Below are 23,321 nucleotides of genomic sequence, written 5' to 3' on the forward strand. Positions count from 1 at the left end.
CCTCTCGCCGACTCTATTCAACTTAATGATGATACCCTTGGCTAAACAACTATCCAACCATCATCTCAACCCATACATATATGCAGACGACGTAACGATCTACATCCCATTCAAACAAGATTTACAGGAAATCTCCAGTGATATCAACCAAAGTCTTCACATCATGCACGCATGGGTGGATGCATTCAAGTTGAAACTTAATGCAGAAAAAACCCCATGCCTAATATCACCTCTCAACACAATACGAGCAAATTCACCACCATAAACACACCAAATTTGGAAACGAAAACGGTAACGGAATTCAAACATGCGTGGGATAAACATAAAGGAATCCTGCTCAGAAGGAATGGATCCTAAGGAGCTTAGACGAGATTGGGTGGCAAACCCGGTGGCGGGAGACGGAGATGGTGCTGAGCAGACTTATACGGTCTGTGCCAGAGCCAGTGGTGGGAGGCGGGACTGGTGGTTTGGAGCTGGGGATAGTGCTGGGCAGACTTATACGGTCTGTGCCCGGAAAAGGACAGGTACAAATCAAGGTAAGGTATACACAAAAAGTAGCACATGTGAGTTTATCTTGTTGGGCAGACTGGATGGACCGTGCAGGTCTTTTTCTGCCGTCATCTACTATGTTACTATGTAAATTTGACACTCCCTATCTCGGACACCCTAAAAATTCTTGGAGTGACTATCGATCGTCATCTAACACTTGAGAGTCATACGAAAAACACAACCAAGAAGATGTTCCACTCAATGTGTAAATTAAAGAGTAAGACATTTCTTCCCAATGACAGTCTTCTGTAACCTGGTACAATCAATGGTGCTCAGTCACCTAGACTACTGTAATGCACTTTACGCTGAATGTAAAGAGCAGATAATCAGGAAACTTCAGACAGCCCAGAACACCACAGCCAGACATATTCAGAAAAGCAAAATATGAAAGTGCTAAACCACTACGAGAAAAGTTACACTGGCTCCCACTCAAAGAACGCATCACGTTCAAGATTTGCACCCTAGTTCATAAAATCATCCATGGAGATGCCCCAGCCTATATGTCAGACCTGATAGACTTACCGACTAGGAATGCCAAAAGATCAGCCCGCACGTTCCTTAATCTCCATCTCTCAAGCTGCAAAGGTTTAAAATACAAACTTATGCGTGCATCAAACTTTACCTACTTGAGTGCCAAGCTATGGAACGCACTGCCATACAACCTGAGAATGATCTACAAACTAACAAACTTTTGAGTATCATTGAAGACCCATCTTTTTAATAAGGCATACCACAAAGAACAACAAATATAAATGCATGCATCTCTTATACCTTTACTCAGAACTATTTTTATAATATCTGCTTGTTAAACTTCTATTACGTTACTCAAAATCTCTATGTAACAATAAGTGATTATCTTTATAACATCTGCTTGTTTTAAACTTCTACCATGTCACTCAAAATCTCTATGTAACAACAAGTGATTACGTTCTAATCTATTACCACCAAGAACGATACATTGTAAGCCACACTGAGCCTGCAAAAAGGTGGGAAAATGTGGGATACAAATGCAATAAATAAATAAATAAATAAATAAATAAAGCAGAGAATTTTCTGAGACACTCTTTTGGATATTTCTGTTTGACCAGAGTCTAAGAGGGCCAATCTTCATGGCCAATGAGATGAGGTCCAGTGTGCCTGCTTGATTTCAAAATCTTTGAAATCAAGCAGGCATACTGGACCCTATCTCATCGGCCATGAAGATTCCAGATACCTGCATCCATTTATTTATTTGTTACATTTGTACCCCGCACTTTCCCACTCGAGGCAAGTTCAATGCGGCTTACATAGTACTAGGGGTTACAAGGTATAGCAGAGAGAATACAAGCTGTGGTATAACAGAATAATGATGGAGATATGCAGATAGGTGGGATGGGCAAGTAAGAAGTGGGTAGGAGAGGCAGGAGGGGGAAGGTTGAAATGAGCAAGGGATAAGGGGGTGGGGGTGGCTGGAGGAGGGAATAGATTGAGGGATAACATAGGGGGTGTTGATGGAAGATGTGGTGTAAGTCATAGTCTTTGTCGAGTGATTAGGTGTTGGGTAGGGTTCATAAGATTAGGTTAGATAATTTGGGTATGCTTGCTTGAACAGATGGGTTTTCAGTGATTTCCGGAAGAGTAGATAATTGTTGATTGAGTGAATAGATCTGGGTAGTGCATTCCATAGTTGGCTGCCTATGAAGGAGAAGTTGGATGCATAAGAGGTTTTGTACTTGAGACCTTTGCAATTAGGATAGTGTAGGTTAAGGTATGTTCGAGAAGATTCTGACCTGTTTCTGGTTGGAAGGTCTATCAGATCGATTATGTAGTTTGGAGATTCTCCATGGATGATCCTGTGAATCAATGTGTGGACCTTGAAGTTTATTCGTTCTCTGATAGGGAGCCAATGAAGTTTTTCACGAAGATGTGTTGCACTCTCATATCTTAATTTACCAAAAATGAGTCTAGCTGCCGTGTTTTGGGCAGTTTGAAGTTTTTTCAGGATTTGGGCCTTGCAGCCTATAAAAATACTGTTGCAGTAGTCTGTATGTGTAAGTACCATGGATTGTACCAAGTTACAGAATGTTTTCAAGGGGAGATAAGGTTTCACCAGTTTCAGTATCCACATCATGTTAAACATTTTCTTCGTAGTGGATTTTGCGTGATTCTCTAGTGATAGATGCTTATCTAATGTCACCCCAAGAATTTTTAGGGTGTCGGATATGGGGATTATGATGTCAGGGGTACTGAGAATAGTTGGAAGGAGTGTAGAGTGTTGGGATGAGAGAATTAAGCATTGTGTTTTCTCTTTGTTCATTTTCATCATAAAAGCGTTGGCCCAAGAGGTCACAATGTTCATGCCTGCAGTTATTTTGTCGGAGATTTCTGTTAGATTGGGTTTGAAGGGGATGAATATGGTAACGTCATCAGCATAAATGAAGGGGTTGAGACCATGTTTGAATAGGAGCTTGGCTAGGAGGATCATCATGAGATTGAAGAGTATCGGGGATAGAGGAGATCCTTGTGGTACACCGCAGTTTGATGACCAAGGAGATGAAAGAGTTGAAGCTGATTTAACTTGGTAGGATCTTGTGGTGACGAAGCCGTTAATCCATTTAATGACATTCCCTCCAAACCCTAGTTTATCCAGTAGTTTTCTTAGAATATTGTGATTTATCATGTCAAATGCACTAGATAAATCGAATTGTAGAAGAAGGATGTTGTTTCCAACTGATATTTCGTGTTTGAATTTGGATATTAAGATGATTAGTACAGTTTCTGTACTGTAGGCAGGACGGAAACCCAATTGCGATTCATGTAGAATGGAGAATTTTTGTATATAGTCAATTTGAGAGGTCACCCTATTTTCCATCAATTTTATTAGTAGTGGGATGGAGGCGACTGGGCGGTAGTTAGTAATATCTTCTGCTGGTTTCTTAGGGTTTTTAGGTATTGGTGTAAGTAGTATGTTGCCATGTTCATTAGGGAAGGAACCTTGTTGAAGCAGAACGTTTAGATGGGAGGTAAGATCTGTAATTTATTATCCCCAAGTCCTATAAATCCTGTCAACAGGCAAAGAAAGATTCCAATCAAGCTCAATTGTAAGACAATCCTTTTTCTCCCAGATTTAAATAAAGCAACAGTAACCCACCAAAAACAATTCTTGCATAGATCCCAGCTATAAATGCATGTTAGTGCATTGTGGGTTGATGTTCTCGGCATGCATGAGAGTAGCATACTATATAGAGATTAAACTTTGAAGACCCCAGTTTGCAGGAGTTTATTCATGTGAACAACAGACCTATGGAATCCCATCAATTGCTTTTGGATCAGCCTGACAGTTGTCCATTTCCTTAGCGATGCAGTCCCTTGCCATTTATGTTTATGCAAAGATTTTAGTTCAACTATGTTCTTGGCCATCTGCTGAACTTGAAATTTCCAGCCCCAATAGTTTTATATATTGGACAGAATTTAGAATGGATGTGTCATCAATTCACTTACTATGTGTATAATTTGAGTTTTGTCTCAGGGTTATTTCTCAAGTAACATAGTAGGTGACGGCAGAAAAAGACCTGCATGATCCATCCAGTCTGCCCAACATGTTCATTTAGTGCAATATATTCCAGCTCTCCCATCTTATTTCTTAGGCTTCTGGCATGCGCATATAGGCATTTCAAACTATGTTGTTCCTATTTACATCATCATGCTCAGTACTTGACAGTATTAATTTGTAATCTCGTCTGATTTTTAAGGACACCTGATCTACTATGTTGCCGATGCCAGCAGCCTGGTCCCACCCTGGTTAAGGTGGAGCTCATCCTTTCGGAATAGGCACCTCCTTCCCCAGAATGTTGTTCAGTTCCTAACAAATCTAAACCCACCTCCCTGCACCATCGCCTCATCCATGCATAGTTTTGTGCATACCATGACAGGAATGACACTCCCTCCTAAACCAGGGCATGAGGAGTATGATTCTCAGTCTCTCAAATTTACTGAGAATGCTTGCTGTAGTACTTACTGTGCCAGAGAGCTTCTTTCTGGACTTCATAAGATGTAGCATGTATAAGCAACTTATCCAGGTGTGCTTAGAAGTTTTTTTAATCAAGTCTGTGGCACCCAAAGCAATTGGAAATATTTCTGTATCTTTCCACTACATTGTTTTAGTCTCAGACTGCATTTCTTGGTACTTGAGGATCTTCCCTCTTTCTATGCAATTTACTGAGTAATCGCTTGTGTCCGATACCTCTATAATCAATGCGTTCTCGTGTTTTTCTCGTCTTGTGAGAATTCTGGATTGAGTGATACTCATCTGACTTTGGGAAAAGTACAATGTGGGTCTGGCTGTGGTAGATTGTGTGTGTGACTTGATATTCAAATGCCTGTTTTAAGAATGAGTGGAAGAATTTATGACTAGTAGATACAAGCTGTGGAATGGAGAATTATAATGAATGTCTGAATAAGGATAGTTAGGTATTATGATTTATAGTCATGGGTACGGTAACAGCTATGAATATCAGTAGCAATGCTTTGTAAACAAACCCCTTGATAACTTGCTTCAGGCATTCTTTTTCATAGATTTGCTAGCCTGCCAAAGTTCTAGGTAGTTTCCATAAAACAGACTTTAAAAATATACAAGTTATATAAAATAAAACTATTTTATAAAAACTGTTACTATATTTTAAAAATCTGATACAATTTCTTTATTTTTGCACTAAAGTTTTAGGCTAGCTGAAAATCCAAATATCAGTATCTATGGGCAATTTGGTTGGTTTATGCCAGCCATGTTTGTCTTAGCATTTGCTATGCAGTTGTGCTACGGGCAGTTGGTATGTGTTATGGCTGCTTACTAGAAATTCAGGCATAACAGCCATTAACACTAACCCATACCTACCAAATTTATAGAACATAGGTCCCTTAGGTTCCTCTCTTCCCTTACAGTTCTGCATACCATTAAAATTCAAAATGGGGCATGCTAACCTGCAGTTCTTTTTGCATTCTCCACATCAGAAACACTGGAACCAGAGCAACTGGGCATAAGTTGATACTTCCTTACCCTGTGGTATGACGACTGAGGAATCGGGGGGAGGGGGCGCAAAGTCAGATGAGGCAGCTGCACCCCAGGACTGGGTCAAATCTTTTAATCCTTTATTTCACAAAGTATAAAATAATGGATTGCTTTTATCTACCTTTAGTCTAGAATTGCTGGTCTGCAGGTATTCCATGTCACTGCTTTGTTTTAAGTTCTGTAACTCTGCATCTTCCCGAGCTTGAAGGTTCTTATGGTGAAGTTGAAGCAACTCATTCATACAGTTCATAACCGATATTACATTTAATTCTTGTCTCCCATCTTTATATTTGAGCTCATCATATAATGGGGGAAAACCTAGAGTAGTCATCTCCTGAGAGAGAGAGAAAAATCAGCTTAGATCATTACATGTCATTATGAGACTTTATAAGTTACAGTAAGCAATACACAATACAAGCATCTTAACCCAAAGGGATTTACAAATTCATTTAAGTAACTTAGGTATCAAACTGCTCACCTTAAGAATTCCTAGATCAGTAAGTGCTGCTTGAATATATAAATCATTACTGTGCACTCTTATATGCATTTAATTCACAATATTCAATGCCTTTAATTTAAACCTAATGAACTTGCTCAAAGTCAAAAAAGTCCAAAACCATATCAAACCTAGTCCTCAAAAGATCAACAAGAATGGAATAAACCCGGAAGAAAAAAAGGCACTTTGGAAATACAATCCTTAATGAGGGGTGGGATTAGTCAAACAGGAGATGTCTTATCTATTCAGCACCCATTAGATGTTATAGAGCATTTAAGTGTAAGCAAGCATTTCTTGTGCTCCTGTGTCACACTATTTTACAGCTGAGGAAATCAGAGTCCAGAAGTGAAAGAATGTGACTGGTAATTCCCTTGTCTTCAGTGACTGTTACAAATAAGCATACATGTGGAATCATCCCTACAAAACCCAAACCGACACCAATATGAATATAATCAAAACATCCCTAGCAGTATATTCACTCACATTGATCCACCAAATACTATCCTTCCCACTTGCAGAATACAACACTATACCCATCCTACAAAACCACCAAAGACTGATCAAACACACTACACTCCATCAAATGGATACCTACCAAACCAAAAGAAAACTGACCAAACACAGTGAACACCAAAAAAACAGCACGAATGATCATAACAAACAAACAAACAAACACCGAACGAAAGACAATTCACAAGAATCCGTACATCACCAAACCCAGCAGCCCAATACCAAACCATCCAAGTAGGCTACATTAATGCCAGATCCGTAGTCAACAAAACAACAATAATATCAGACTGGATCAACTCAGAAAACCTTGATCTCTTCCCTCAGCGAAACCTGGATCCACAATCAAAAAGACCCCATAATCCTCGAACTATGTCCTCCAGGATATAAAATCACCCACTGGACCAGATCAATAAAGAGAAGTGGAGGAATAGCATTAATACACAGAGAACAATTCCTTACCGAAACCATTGCCGAGTCCATAACTCCCCAACTAGAAATCGCATCAATCAGAATCCAAAACAAATCTCTGAACAATCAACTGAATTGTTTTCTACTCTACAGACCACCCGGTAATTGGAATAAAAGCCAGCCTATCCTCACGGACTTCATCTCTAACACTTGCGTTAATAACTCCAAAATAGTAATACTAGGCGACATAAACCTCCACTTAGAAGATCCCAATTCCGCCAATGCTCGTGAATGCAAAGAATTCTTACAGTCATGGGATCTCAAATGGCCTCAACTACAAACCACCCACACTAAGGGACACACATTGGACCTCTTAGCACACAGACTGGACACAGATCATAACTTACCAATAACCATCAAGTGGTCAGAAAAACCATGGACCGACCACTACCAATTGAACCTATTCCTAAACTGGCATAAGAAAGGATCAATTCCAACATTAGAACAAACAACTTACACTACAAGAGGGCAAATAGACCCACACCTATTTTGGCAACAGTTATATGACAACGAATGGATGCCAACACCCGACTCCACACAATACCTAAATCAACAGGAGGACTGATGCAGAACAATACGAAACGAAATAGCACCTCTAGAAACAAGAATATCAAAAAGAAAACTCAATACCTTGGTACAATGATGAATTAAAAAACTCAAAACACAAACCAGGAAACTAGAACGAGCATGGAAAAAAGCAAACGACGAAACCACACTCAATGCCTGGAAACAATTACACAGAAAATACAAATATGCAATTAGACAAACCAAACTAGGACCAGACAACAAAGATCTCAAGAAATTATTTCAACTCATAAATAAGCTATTAGACACCACCCCAGTCACCACATCCAACACAGACATTCCACATGCAGACAATCTGGCCACCTACTTCAAAGACAAAATTACAAAACTATGTAGCACCCTTCCTCTTCATAACACCGATATCGAAAACTTCTTCGACAAACTGGACCTAACCCTGGGTGGGTACCCAGCTGATCGAACCTGGTCAATATTCAATCCACTTACTACCGAATCAGTCTCACAAGCGACTCGCAGATTCGCCAAAACCCACTGCAAACTGGACACATGCCCCAGTCACCTACTTAAATGCACCCCTAATCGATTCATAGAAGATCTTACATCCTACCTTAACTTCATGCTACAACAAGGCTTCTTCCCCAATGAACATAGCAATATCCTTCTTACCCCAATACCTAAAGATACTAAGAAAAAAACCAGATGATCTCACCAACTACCGACCAGTTGCGTCCATCCCTCTAGTAGTAAAATTGATGGAGAGCGTGGTAACTAAACAGTTCACGGAATACTTGGACAAATTCTCAATACTTCACGATTCACAATCAGGATTCCGCTCCCACCACAGTACTGAGACTGTACTAGTTACGCTTCTGTCCAAATTTAAGCAGGAAATAGCCATAGGTAAAAGCATACTCCTCCTCCTCCAATTCGACATGTCGAGCGCATTCAACATGGTAAACCACAATATATTACTGAGACTCCTTGACCACTTTGGGATTGCTGGAAACGTGTTTAACTGGACTAAGGGCTTTCTTACCACCAGAACATACCAAGTAAAATCAAATTCAAATATATCACCACCGTGGAAAGCAACCTGCGGAGTACCCCCAGGATCACCATTATCACCAATACTTTTCAATATGATGATGATTTCATTGGCAAAGTCCTTGTCCAATCGAGGTCTAAACCCATTCATCTATGCAGATGATGTCACAATATACATTCCCTTCAAACAGGACTTAACAGAAATAACCAACAAAATTAATGACGGCCTTAACATCATGGACTCCTGGGCAAACTCATTCCAATTGAAACTGAACACTGAAAACACACACTGCCTCATCCTCTCATCACAACACAACAAATACAAACCCACTACCATAACTACCCCAGGACACACGTTCCCTACATCAGAAAGCCTAAAAATACTTCGGGTCACACTTGATAGGAGCCTCACACCAGAGAGCCCAACAAACAGTGTAACAAAGAAAATGTTCCACGCAATGTGGAAATTCGAACGAATAAAACCTTTCTTTCCAAGGGAAACTTTTCGGAACCTAATACAATCAATGGTCCTAAGCCATGCAGATTACTGTAACGGAATCTATGCGGGTTGCAAAGCACAACTCACAAAAAACCTCCAGACTGGCCAAAATACAGCAGCCAGACTGATATATGGTAAAACACGATTCGAAAGTTCCAAACCCTTACGAGAAAAGCTGCATTGGCTCCCAATCAAAGAACGGACTATCTTCAAAATCTGCACCTTGGTACACAAAATTATCTACGGCGTAGTACCAGCTTACATGATAGACCTAATTGATCTATCAACCAGAAACAGATCATCAAGATCATACCTAAACCTACATTATCCAAACTGTAAAAGACTAAAATACAAAACAACCCATGCAATCAACTTCTCCTACATAAGCGCACAACTATGGAACGGACTCCCAACTATAGTGAGAACAATCCATGACCACTTATTTAGGAAATCACTCAAGACTCACCTATTCAAAAAAGCATATCCCAATGATCCAACATAAAATCACAGCACCCAGCAACATATCATAACCAATGATCGTACTGGACAATTTATAATCTTCACCTCTTTTGACCCTGCTACCTGACCCAACCTACCTCATATGATCACAATATCACTTTGTATCTGTTATTAACCGAATTGGCAACAGCCTCTACGGTACTATGTAAGCCACACTGAGCCTGCAAATAGGTGGGAAACAAGACTATGAAAGACAAGAAGCAGTTTACCAATACAAATTAGCAGGTCCCTTGCATTGTTTACAAATGTTTCCCCAATAAAAGCAGATGTGGCAGAACACTAAAATGTGTCTTCCATTTAAATAACAGGAGAACATTCTGGGTCTTTGCTCCATGTGTTTGTTTTTTTTTTAAATGAGCGATGTAATGGGATTGCCTTGGTAGTCCAATCCTGCCCCCCTTCCCCCGTAGGAGGCGATTCCCTTGTAGTAGCGTGGGGAAGAGGGGAAGCATATAAAGCACTATAAAGTGGTGTTAAAAAGATCCTTTTTCCAATGTAACCTGTGTGGAACTGGAAAAGTTAAAGTTACCATTTATGTCTTAAAATTGTAAGAAAAATTGTCTTGAGTGACATTGACAAATGCTAGCTTAACAGATTCCACTAACCTTAGGAGAAGGTCAGCATATTCAAATAGAAGACATTGTTTCTGCAGACCTCTATCCATACTGACAAAGAAAGGTCTTTAGTTAAGAGAGGTTAAAGAAAGTCTGAAACGAAGCAGTATTTATGATAGATGTGCACTTTTGGAAAAGTAAATCATACTCTGTTTATCTAAAAGAAAACAGTTTATAAATATTAGTCTGTTATTAAATGTAGCTGAGAAATTCTATGTAATAGGTTTTTCTATTGTACTACACCCTTATACTTCAGACTTTTATAATATTTGCTTAAAGTTCAGCATTCTAAAAAGGATGCTTTGCTGATGTTATGGAAATTTGTGTAGATGGATCAATTACCTCATATGTGGTTGAGGGTATAAATGAGAGTATTTGGATTGTCAAACTTCAGGGGAATTTGGAAGAAGAGATTTCTCTCCCAGTTTTCCCTCCTTGCTGTCAATAAATATTATGCAGCTCTAATAAAAGACCAGTTTTACTAATCTCTTGTAGTATATAACATTTTATTTTCCAAAATTTGATTACATTCCACAGCTGCTCAGTGGAAAGCTAAGGAACAAAGCAGAGGCTAGAAGAGCCTTGGGCTGGGTTCACAGTCTGATGGGTATGTCCTGGATTGCTGGCAAGGTTGTCATTATAGCAGATATCACCAGAGGTAGATAAGAACATATGTTTATTAAAAGATGATATCACAAAGATCTAATGTGACCATATTTCACCCAACCATTGGGCAAAACCACAGATCAACTGAAATAATACACAACACAACACAAACATTAAAAAACCCACATATATATTATCTTCCCTCATTCATCTTTTCTCCAAGCTGAAGAGCCCTACCTGCTTTAGCCTTTCTTTATAGGAAAGTTGTCCCATCTCCTTTATCATTTCGTCGCCCTTCTCTGTACCTTTTCTAATTCCACTATATCTTTTTTGAGATGCGGTGACCAGAAATGCACACAATATTTGAGGTGTGGTCGAGCCATGGAGCAATATAAAGGCATTATAACTTCCTTATTTTTGTTTTCCATTTCTCTCCCAATAATACCTAACATTCTATTTGCTTTCTTAGCCGTTGACTCACACTGAGCAGAGAGTTTCAAATGTATCATCAACGATGACGCCTACATCCCTTTCCTGGTCAGTGACTCCTAATGTGGAACCGTGCATTACGTAGCTATAATTCAAGTTCCTCTTTCCCATATGCATCACTTTGCACTTGTGCACATTAAATGCCATCCATTTTTACCTGGGCAGTATTGGAGTAGATCAGTCATGGGATTTTACGATTATTATTGATAAGTATGCTTTTTATATTTTATATGTAGTTTGTTTTTTGTCTTTATTGCACGGAAATTTTGTTTAGACTCACATTCTTTTGAGTCCATATTGAAGATTGTGCTGGTAATATCTGATTATGGTCTGGATTTTATCTTATTCGCCTTATTTTTATTTTGTTTTAATATATGTACGATTTTAATTTATATCTTCTGTACTTATGTTTGTAGACCCCTGAGGAAGGCTGTTGCTGAAACTCAGCCAAGTAGGGTCATTCTTCAATAAAAGACTTTTGTGAACCTTTGGGTTTCTCCTCCTTTCCTGGACCACAATTGCCCTTTTTTTGGACCAGTTCAAGTCATGCAACACCATCGCCCTTTTGGTTTTTTTCTGGACCAGTTCAGTTCATGCAAAACATTCCCAAAAAGTTTTATGAAAGTCTCTAAAGCCAAACCAATGCAGCAAACAGTGGAAGAGAGACTTTCTAATAGACACACAAGACTGCTGGGCTCCATTGAAAAAAGTACAAATAAAGCAGCCTTGCCTGACAGGGCTGGAAAAGGAACATGAATACATAATGAGCATACCAGAAAGATCAATAGTTTGTACACACTATTCTGGCCTTGGGACATGTGGAACAGTAGTCCTCATAACAGACAACTCAAGGAGCAAAATACACCAAAGAAATGTATTCACAGTAATGCAGTTTAAAAATCTATAACAGTGTACAAGTTTACTAAACATTATTGAATATTTAAAAACACATTGTGGTATTTTAAAGCTTTTATTTAGGGAATAACCCCCAAATTCTATATATTATACCTTAATTTCCACATGGAAATCTAAGCGTAATTCTACAACAATGCATGTAACTTAAATGGATGTTAACAAGCAATTAGCACTAATTGGCATTAAGATTTACACGCACAGCTTGCTAAGAATATTCTGTAATGTGGTGTGCGTAAATTCCAAGTCGCATAGTTGAAAAGGAGGCGTGGTTATGAGCAGGTCGTGGGCAATTCTAAAATCTATGCATACTTATTACAGAATATACCTGCTCCATGCCTAAATTAGAAATCGGGATTTACGCCAAGTAAAACTTGGTCTAAATGGACGTGACCAAATTTGGTTGTGTGGACAGGCACTCGGTGTATTCTATATTCCGTGCGGCAATTTAAGCCTAGTCTATAAAATTTAGGTGTACTTTAGAGAATATGCCTAAGCATATTTTTTACAGCGTGGATTTTTCACGTGCCATATACAGAATCTAGCCCTAAGTGTATTGCTTCCTTTCACCAGGTCACAGTTCAATTTTGCAAATCAAACAGGATACAAAGACAAGTATGGTTGTCTTACATTTTGCTCAATACAGAATTTGAGAGCTCACCTGGTTAAGATACATTACACACTGCTCAACGTTCTCCTCTGTGCAGAAGGCACTGAAAAGGCTGCAAGTGTTCTGGGGGTATGACAGCAAAGGATGCAGCCCTTGTCGCACATGTAAACTGGAGGGAGACATTCTTGGCTCTGAGGTATGCTTGCTATCTAAAATGGAAAAAAAAAAGTAGTAAGATATCCCAAAACAAACCATTTAGGATATTTATATAGAATTTATTGAACTTTCTCCTCCCACACCACCTGTAGACACAGAATGGGAAAAAAGCCTTACTAAATCAGGCCCTTAATTAGGTAAATATGCTTCAATGAGTGGTTTGAATGTGTTATTAAAAAACAAACCCTTTTCTCCAGGCCAAGCCATCGATTAGCTCCTTTATGAAAGGCTAGAGTAGGAATAGTCTTGCTAGAAGAACTATGCTGTGAAAAAGAGGAAGAAATTCCATTTTCTTGTTGATTAAATACCGGAAGACTGCCTTCATCATACTGCAGAATAAAAAAAAAAAAAAAACTCAACTCAACTTAATGCCTCCATTTTCAAAACCACCACCAAATCTGGCCTGAGGGATATATAGAAAAATGTAAACATATCCCATTTATTTCCTTTCCTTTAAATTTTGCTACCCCAGACAAGTACGCTGTCCCTTTGCCAGGAGATAACATGCTCAGAGCTATCTACATTTCTCATATAGGGGCCCAGTGGCGTCTTCGGTTTTTCGGTATACCTATGTTAAAGCTAAAAACCTTGGTTAAAAACTTAGACAACCCAAATTTTGAGCTTGCAGAACACCATCAAAACCAAACCTGATGCAGCCAAATCAAGACCCACTTTTGGGTCAGAGACCAAGAGATAAGAATACCCCAAAACAAGTTCACCTTGCTGAAAAGTTTAAGATTCTTTTTTAGATAAGGAAAGCTGTTCTCTACCTAGACTTCTAAGAAGCTTACTAGGCTATGAGGCATATTTTCAAAGCACTTAGCCTCCCAAAGTTCCATAGAAACCTATGGAACTTAGCCTCCCAAAGTGCTTTGAAAATATGCCTCACCGTCTCCTCTTCCACAGATCCATCAGGAAAACTCAAAGGGAAGCCCTCCTGACTAGATCAATCCCGACCTGAATTGTTCAGGCTGCTTGAGCAGATTTCACTCCAGAAGCAACATCTGGGAGAATTATGGTCCACGGATATCAGCTTCCCCATCCCCTATCAAGGATCTGCAACTTATAGTACAGGGGCATATGTGGTTCCTCTACTGTGGCACAGTCCAGTGAGAGAAACTGAAAGCATCATCAATAGCCACAGTGCCTAAAGTCCACCATGTTAAATTCAGGGTTATTACAGAAAGCTTGGTGCATAATCACCATAAGTCAGGTGAGAACATCCCTAGGAGAGAAAGGAGGCTCCCCGGACCTTTCCTGCTCAGATGACGTGAGAACCTATGACGTGACTAGGGCTGAGGGAGGACCACAATGCTGACCCAACATGGTGGTTGATCCTTCTAGCGAGGACAGGCAATGTAGGTGTCCTGCTAGTCCCTAGCTCTGTGGCCTTCCTGTGTGTGGGAGCGCTGCCTGGCTACTTGAAATGTTCATCTGCCTATTTGGCTGCCTGCACAAGCGGGACAATAGAGCTCAGCCATGAGTCTGCGCTTCAGCCCTATAGATCTTTTGAATGCTTACTGTGCTCTACCTTTGATCTGACAATTCCCTTCCTCCCAACACCTATAACCACTGTAGGCAGCTCACTTTCTACACTAGTTCCTCCCACCCCCTCAATAACTAACAAAGTTGACTTCAAGTGAAAGGGTTCACTTAGAGGAGAAAAGCCAAGGAGCAACATGGGACCAGGAAGGACAGGGAGAGGCTGCCTGTGGAAGTAGCATCTGTCCCTCTTGATTCAGTCCTTCTTACTCAGAAGGCTGCTATAGGTAGACTCCCAGTGAACACACTTGTACTTTTCTTTACTAAGGGCAGTCAAAAGCTAAAGCCCTGGGAACCTACTCAACTGAGGAAAACTGCTGTCCCAGGAGCCTGCTCTACCAGGAGAGGACAGCTTTGAGACCACTACCCTAGGAGCCTGGCAGTACCTTTACACCAGGTCACATATCCATATCATCTACTAGAGCGGGAGTTCTTGGCCCAGGACACACCTAGCCAGTAAGGTTTTCAGGACACTCTCAATGAATATGCACAAGATAAATTTGCATAGCATGGTGGTAGGCATGCAAATCTATCTCATGCATATTCATTGTGGGAATTCTGAAACCCTGATTAGCTAGGTGTGTCACAAGGACTGGGTTGAGAACTCCTTTACTAGAGACAAACACTGGAGAACAGAAGGCACCCCTAGCCCCCTGCAAGGGGAGTGAAGTCAACTGAACTTTTGTATGCATCTGCTGGCAAGGGGACATAACCCACCTTCTCTGGATTGCTCTGGCATGGATGACAAGTTTTGCTTGGACCATTTGATGTCCTTCACAACATCAAAATCCTAAAAATTCTGATATGGGAAAGTTATGTGAAGACCAATTCCAAGAACAGATGTCAGGGGAAATCTGGCAGTGCCTCCCCAGAATCCATGAACCACCACTAACTAAAAAGTACAACATTCAACCTGGATTTCCCAGCGCACAAAAGTAGATTATGGTTAAATAAAATTCCACTTAGAAAGCACTTCTACTAAATCTCAGATGTTTACTAAAGGAAACCCATCCCTCTCCCTCAAAACTAAGTTTGCATGACAAATTAACTTTAAAGGTAAAAATTTCCCAAAAAATCCATACATTTTGGACAAATACATGCTCATGTATTCCAGAAAGACAAAATATTGCCATCTAAAAAGCATGCAATTTTACAGTAAGATCAGTTCCAAAGAGAAATTTAATACTCAAGCAAAACTTAAACAGACCCTCTAAAGACCAGCATGCAAGAATCAGGGCATCTTATAGGATCCCAAATGCTCAGAGAATTACTATGTATATACAAATTAGACTTGGCTATTCTGAGCCCCAGTGAATTTAATAGGTAGGTGGAAATCAGTCATATTTGAGGGGGGGGGGCAGGGGGCTGCACCTGCAACTGTGGAAAGCATTTCTACAGAACTGATAGAGAACAGAATTATCTGAAACAGACAAGCACTGAAACTTGGATTTTTCCAGCATGGATGTTTGGGTAAACACTTTATAGAGGTGGAGGGGAAATAGTGATAGGTGGTTTAGCTTAGGTATTTTATGGGAGGAAAAAATTATGGAGATATGAATATTTTTTTTAATATTGTGATTCTTTAAGATGGTTTTGTTTGTTGATGTCTTGTTTTATTGACTGATGTTTATATTACTGTTATCTACTTTGCTTGCTCTGTTTGAACAAAAAGGCAGAATAGCTCTAATGTAAAAACATCTACTACACGTTGAAATACCAAGCTTGCAGCCATGTGGTAGCAGCCAGCATAAAAGCTACTTGAAGCATTAAAGCTTTTGTTTGTTTTTCTTATACAATGTACCACTTCCTTGCAGGGAAATTGTTTTTTTTTTTTTGTGTGTCTTATAAGCAAGAAAAAAAATAGCTATTCAAAGCTTTCTGAAGTTCAAAACACGATAGTAAGGTTTTTCATTGCCTTCCGGATTTATTTACAGAGATTGTTGTGTTGTCTCAGCCCAGTATTTGCTGCCTTAACTCCTTTTCTATATAAAAGACATCATCTTTATTTACAACACTGCTTGAAACCTGCTTTTTATTAAAAGCATTATGGAAAATCCTGATTTTAGAAATTCTTTACAAAAGAAACATAGTAGATGACAGCAGATAAAAGACCTGTTCTGCATGGAACACTATTCTATAAACAGAACGCTAAGTTGAGCACTGTTTATAGAACAGCAAGCACATAGAGCAGATTTCCACACCAAACTGTGGGCGTGAGGTTTTACACCAACTGAAATCTGGTGTAAATTGTAGCACGTAATTTAAGCGTGGATCCCCAGTATTCAGTAATACTGCGCACATCTTTGGTGAATGTCCCTGACCCGCCCATGCGCCTTCCATGGGTGCACCTTTTTGAGTTGCACGCTATAAGGTTTCTGCATGGATCTTAATTGGGTGCTAGGCACTATTCTATAATTGGTGCTAATTGGCTCATTAGGCAATTTGGTTGCAGGCACATCTCGGGATAACGTGTAATTTTGCGCATGGAAATTTGCACTTCATTTTTAGAATCCAAGGGATACTGTCCAGTGAGGCAGGATTTCCAAGATCTGCAGTAGTTACTGTGGCTCCATTTAATAAGATTAGACTTTACTGAATAGGAGGAATTCCATATGTTCTTATCCATTGAATACAGGATAGCCAACTGGCTAGGATTCACTTGGCTACTGAACACCAAGTTTACTGAGTGTCAAAGGAGACAAACCACCATATAGATTTTCTGATAAGACTATTCTTAAGTCGGTGAGAACCATTTGCAGTCTGGGGTGTGATCATATTTCACATGTATGCATGTGCAGTTTAGAATAAAAATGTTGTAAGCATTATTTCTTCACATGTAAAAGTTATAACCAAGATTGGAAAGAACTATTTTATTATGAAGTAACTACTAAAGGAAAAGAGCACCTTCCAAGTAATATGCTTGGGAGACAAGGATACCATGGGTTTGAATGGCAGTGTCATGAGATATATGACAACTCTGAGGTCCCACAACACCCAATGCTTCTAAATCAGCGGTTTGACATGAAGCTACCTTCATGAATCTGGGAACAAATTAGACACAAACTGCAACACTGCCTATATAGATATGATAGGCAGAGTGTGCCAAGACATACGCAGGAGGATATTGGCAGTACTTGATGAAGACAGTACAGATATTGTATTGTTTTGGGAGGACACAAAGTAAGGGCTTGACTATTAGTTTTCTATCTAGTATTTCACTTTTTCCATGTATGTATTTACTAGTAAAAAAGCCCCGTTTCTGATGCAAATGAAACGGGGGGGCTAGCAAGGTTTTCTTCAGAGTGTGCATGTGGGAGTGTCCCTGCCCTCTCTCCCTCCCCCTCCCCCCTCTGAGTCCAGTCCTTCAGTGTTAAGTTTCCTGCTGTGCTGTGTTTGTGTTACAGAGAGAGTGAGGGCATCTCTCTCCTCCCCCCTCTGAGTCCTTCACTGTTACAGAGAGAGGGATTTCGTGCTGTGCTGTTTTCCTTCACTCATGGGGAAACCGGATATCTCTGGCGCTTCACACTTCCGGCTGGAGGCTTCATAGAACGTTGGGGTTGCCTTTTATATATATAGATTTTTGTTACATTTGTACCCTGCTCTTTCCCACTCATGGCAGGCTCAATGTGGCTTACATAGTATATACAGGTACTTATTTGTACCTGGGGCAATGGAGGGTTAAGTGACTTGCCCAGAGTCACAAGGAGCTGCCTGTGCCTGAAGTGGGAATCGAACTCAGTTCCTCAGTACCAGAGTCCACCACCCTAAACACTAGGCCACTCCTCCACTCCATGTATGGCTTTGAAGGTTTTCTTGCTGCCATCAATATGCCTTGAATAGGAAGCTGTAGACCCAAGGGAGGCTACTAAACCCTGCTCAGTTTGTTTCATCAAGGCCAGTAGTTGAGATTGGGATGCAGAAGTAGAAAGTTGACATCTGCAATGAGGAAGGACCTAAAGTCTTGAACAGAAGAAACTAGTTCTGTTGAGGATTTTTTTTTTTTTTTTTGGGGGGGGGGGGGGGTTGCTATTAAAAAGGGACAAATGGTTATGCACACAAGGGGCAAGTCCATTTTACGGCCAGTGCATCTCTTGATTGGTGTTTCCTAGATGGGCTGGGGGCAGTTTTACATTTTACTGTCTGTAGGATGGGTATGTGTCATATATTGTTGTCTTTTCTCATCTGTTGGGTGTAAGTGTTCCTGGGTCTTGTCTCAATTGGCACTGCCAAGTCCAGTCCAAAAGGCTGAGGGTTCATCTGCCATGTCTGAGTTGGCCATGCAATACCACCCACTTGAGTGGGAGACTCAGTTCTGCTTCGAAACAGCCCTTGATAAGCAGATTTTTATACAGGAAATGAAGATAAAACCTGCAACTGGGTAGGCTCTATAGTACTGCATTAGAAAAGGGCAGATCAGGTTACCTTTACAGTTCTATTGCTAATTTTCTATAATTCAATGGGAATTATGTAACATTAACATGAAGAAATAATTAATACCTGATGATAGCTCTGGCACTATAATAGTCTTCCAATCTCCCATAGCAACAAGAAACCAGAATACCTGAGCATCTGGTTCAGCAGTGAAAAGCTCAGAACTGCTGCTGGGGGATAAGCCTCCTACGTAAGCATCTTCTAAAATAGAAAAAACATTACAGATTTAGCATTACACTAACAGGCATACAAACAACTAGATGGCATGGAAGGTTTGGAAACAAAACAGCACCTCCATCTTAATACCAACTTTTATATATACAGTATACACAGAGAGCAACTCTAGGATCCATTCTACATCATAAAACCTCAAATTAAAAAAATTAACAACACATTGTTTATGCTCCCATTTTGAGGCTGATTTTACCCTCTACTTTCAGGAAAACAAATCCATGACAAATGATCATTTTTCTGCATATAACCATCATTGTGACAATGACAGAACTCAGTTGTTTGCAGCTTTATATATTTAAAAAAATAGATCACTTTAAATTGGCTCTGCAAAATGTTAGTGCATGATAAACGAAATCATATCTAATGACCATGGCAAGCCTTTCAGACCTTATTCAAAATTTAAGCTGATGGCATTGCAGCTTTAAATAATAAAGCATGACAAACACTCCTGCTGCCAGGCTGCTTAGTGACAATGTCAAAAGTTAATGCAGACTGAAGCATATGCAAGTCTCATAATGTATACCAAAAAGACTGAAACAGTTATTACAAAAATACACATAAAAATATATATATATATACACAATTTGCATATTACAGTAGGCCCCCATTGTGATGTATGTCCAGTAATGGCAGTCAGCATGGGACCCAAGTCAGTGACCCATTCAAAGGCCCTATCCCCTCCTTGTGTGGGCTTCCTGATACATTGGAAATCCATATAAGTATGTAGGTCTATCACTGTATAGTACACACAAAAGACTTATTGCTGCTGTTGCCACAGCCACCACCAGTTTTGGATAAGTGGAGGCAGGGGGAAGGGGGAGACGGAGCACATGAGAAAGCTGCTATTTTATCACCATCATCATCATCATTTGGGGTAACATTGAATAACAATGTTTGGAAAGCATTTTTCTATGGCTTTGGCTTGCAGAAGGTAGTGATGTTTTCTCTTACCTGATCATTTCCATTACTTGCATCCTGCTAGATCAGTTCTGGACCCACAAATGTTCTAATGACATCACTGGCTGGTATAACAGTGGTGCAGCCAGATCTGTATGCTAATATAAAAGTTATAAGTAATAGTAGAAACAGATAACATACTTGGGAAAAAAAACAAATACCCTTCTTATAAACCACTGCAGAGTATGGAAGTATTTACAAGTGGCCAAGAACCCAAGGTTATCCCCAACTCCGCAGTCTTCCACTGTGGGTCCTGGACTGGTCTAGCAGGATTCAAAGAAAGAATAATCAGGTAAAGTAAATGCCACCTTCCTTAACCTGATAGATCAGTCTAGACTATTTGGATGTACCAAAGTTTATCCCTCAGGCCGAAAGACAAAGCTCCCTCCAAAATGGCCCTGCCAACATTAACATAAGTACATAAGCACTGCCATACTGGTACATCAAGCCCAGTATCCTGTTTCTAATAGTGGCCAAGCCATGTCACAACTACCTGGCAAGATCCCAAAACGGTAAGCCAGATGAAGCTGCTTAGTCCAGAAATAAGCAGTGGATTTTCCCCAAGTCCATCTTAATAATAGCTTATGGACGTTTCCTTTAGAACTTGCCTAAACCTTTTTTAAATCCTGTTAACTGCTTTTACCACATTATGACAATGAATTCCAGAGTTTAATTACACACTGAGTGAATAAAAAAAAAAATAAGCAGACAAAATATTTTATTTACTACTTAGTAGCTTCACTGCGTGCCACCGAATCTTTGTATTTTTTAAAAAAGGAAACAAGCAATTCACATCTACCTGTTTCACTTCACTCAGTAATTTAAAGCCTTCAAGATCCTTGTCTTGGGCGGTGACTCATAATGCAGAACCTTGCATTGCATGATTTGGATTCCTCTTTCCTATGTGCATCATTTTGCACTTGCTCACATTAAATGTCATCTGCCATTTGGATGCCCATTCTCCTAGTCTCCATAAGGTTCTCTTGCACTTTAAGAACTGTCCACTCTAACCAAGACATCAACCTTATAAATATCTGACAAACAAATGCAGCAATGACTAGTCACCCAAATATTCTTTAGAGCCACTGCTCTGGCTTCTGCCCAAGCAGCAGCTTGAGCTCTTGCTGAATAAGTTCACAGACTTTTGTAGGACTAATTTTCTGGATAAGAATATGCACACTTTCAATTACTGCCATAATTCAATGTGCCAGAGATGATTTAAAGGCCATTTACCCCTTGTGCAGGCCACTAAAAAGTACAAAGAAATTAAACAGATTTGTGAAAGGAATTAGTGATCTCCAGATAATGGACGAGTGCCCTGTGATAATTCAGCTTACACAGAGTAATATTAAATCCTTCTCTGGAAGGTTGGAAAGCAAACAGAAAAAAAGAAACATCGGACTCAAATGAAAATGGAGATACCACTTTCAGCAAAAAAGGAGGGAATTGTCTTGAGTGGTAACAGACAGTTAGAGATCCCTACAGGAAAGGGCTACAACTCAAGTCCTCCTAGATAAACACATGGCAACCAGAAAAACTGATCTTAAGACAGATCTTTCAAGGAAATCAGAGCGAGGTTCAAAAGGCAGCCTAGCCAATGATGACTGTGCCAAAATTAAGATCCCACTGTGCCACAACCATTCTGGTGGGAGAAGAGATGCATTTATTTAGTTAGGCTTCAACAGAAACCTACCAATTTTGCCCCTGAAACAAGAGATTGCTGCCACTGTACATTAAGCAAATTAAGAGAGAAATCTCTCTAGTCACTTCTGCAAAAAAGAGAATCAAGGGATATTCACTTTCCAAGGGGATATATTGTTTTCTGAACACTAAGTGCTCAAAACTCTTCAAGCCCTCACATAAGCTAAGAATTTAGACCATCTGCTACTATACTGAAGGCCTACAATGACAGAGGCTGAAAAATATCTCTTTCAGGTGAGACCTTTCAAGGGCTGAGCCTTAAGGCAAAAGGGAAGTGGATCTTCCAAGACACAGAACCTTGATAAAGAAAGCCCAGTCCTACTGGAAACAGTATGAAAGAACCCACTAATAGAAGCAGAAAATCTGCATATCAAGGACCATGAGCCAATCCAGAACTATCAGAATCACAAAGAATGGGTGTTTTGCTATTATCCTGTGAACTAAAGCTATGAACAGCCAAGGGAGAAAGACAAGCTGATCCTTGGTTTAGCTTGCTCTCTGAAGTCACATTTTCTTTCACAGATTCTTTGATATCTTAAAAATTGGGGAAAGGGTAAACTGTTCTTTAATTTAACAGGATTACAACTTTTATATTGCCAAAAAAAAGTGTTTCTATCTGTAGATTTCCAGAAAACCTTTGTAATAAATTTATGTCCTTTAATAGTTATCTCTATGTCCAGAAAACGTATCACCGTCCTAGAATGGTTGCTAGTAAATTTGATGTTGCTATGACAGGTGTTCATCCAAGTTACAAACGTATCTAATTCCTCTTCCTGTCATTGCCATATCAGACACAGACAAAAAAAGCACCACTGGGCCTTCAAGAGAGAGATAATAGCCGTCCTTTCTTGTGAAAAAGAACCTGTCAAAAAAGTAATCCCATGGACCCTGATGCAGGAGGCGAAACTTGGGCTGAAGTCGGGCCATGGACGGGATTAAAAAGAGTGTGACTGCATATCAGAACGCACAGTAATTTAACGGCAGTAAGATAAGTAACCCTCAGACTCTGTTACACATTGTTGAAAGTGTTGCGAGGGGCACAGAACCATATAAGAGGTTTTTTTTAGCCAGTGATGATCAGGCAACACTCCCTAAAGTTGGGTTCAACAGAAGGAGCATTTGCCTGGGTTTGAGGCTTTTTCCTCTTTATAAGAAAAACACTTTAAAATAACACTTTATTAGACATCACATAGTAGAGGTCACTATACTATGATTTGATTTTTTGTGAGACTCATAGACCATCAACGAGCTCTAGATCATTATCTTGATTTGTATCTGCCATTTTCAGGGCACAGACTGTAGAAGTCTGCCCAGCACTAGTCCCGCCTCCTAAATAC

General features: G+C 39.8%; 1 protein-coding gene across 6 annotated transcripts in view; it reads right to left on the minus strand.

Annotated features, from left to right (window-relative positions):
- Positions 1 to 23,321, minus strand: part of SSX2IP (SSX family member 2 interacting protein) — a 49,143-nt gene that overhangs the window by 19,438 nt on the left and 6,384 nt on the right. For 4 of the 6 annotated variants that reach the window (XM_030205773.1, XM_030205774.1, XM_030205777.1 and 1 more), the window contains exons 2-4: positions 19,159 to 19,293; positions 12,955 to 13,112; positions 5,715 to 5,927 (exon numbers count right to left, since the gene is read on the minus strand). In XM_030205773.1, coding sequence (XP_030061633.1) covers positions 5,715 to 5,927; positions 12,955 to 13,112; positions 19,159 to 19,201 — 414 coding nt within the window. In that variant the 5' untranslated portion in view covers positions 19,202 to 19,293. Of the gene's footprint in view, positions 1 to 5,714; positions 5,928 to 12,954; positions 13,113 to 13,304; positions 13,383 to 19,158; positions 19,294 to 23,321 lie in introns of all 6 variants that reach the window. The other 2 variants (XM_030205775.1, XM_030205776.1) reach the window with 2 other exon arrangements.

This window comes from Microcaecilia unicolor, chromosome 6 (genome assembly GCF_901765095.1).
Source record: "Microcaecilia unicolor chromosome 6, aMicUni1.1, whole genome shotgun sequence".
NCBI classification, from domain to species: Eukaryota; Metazoa; Chordata; class Amphibia; order Gymnophiona; family Siphonopidae; genus Microcaecilia; species Microcaecilia unicolor.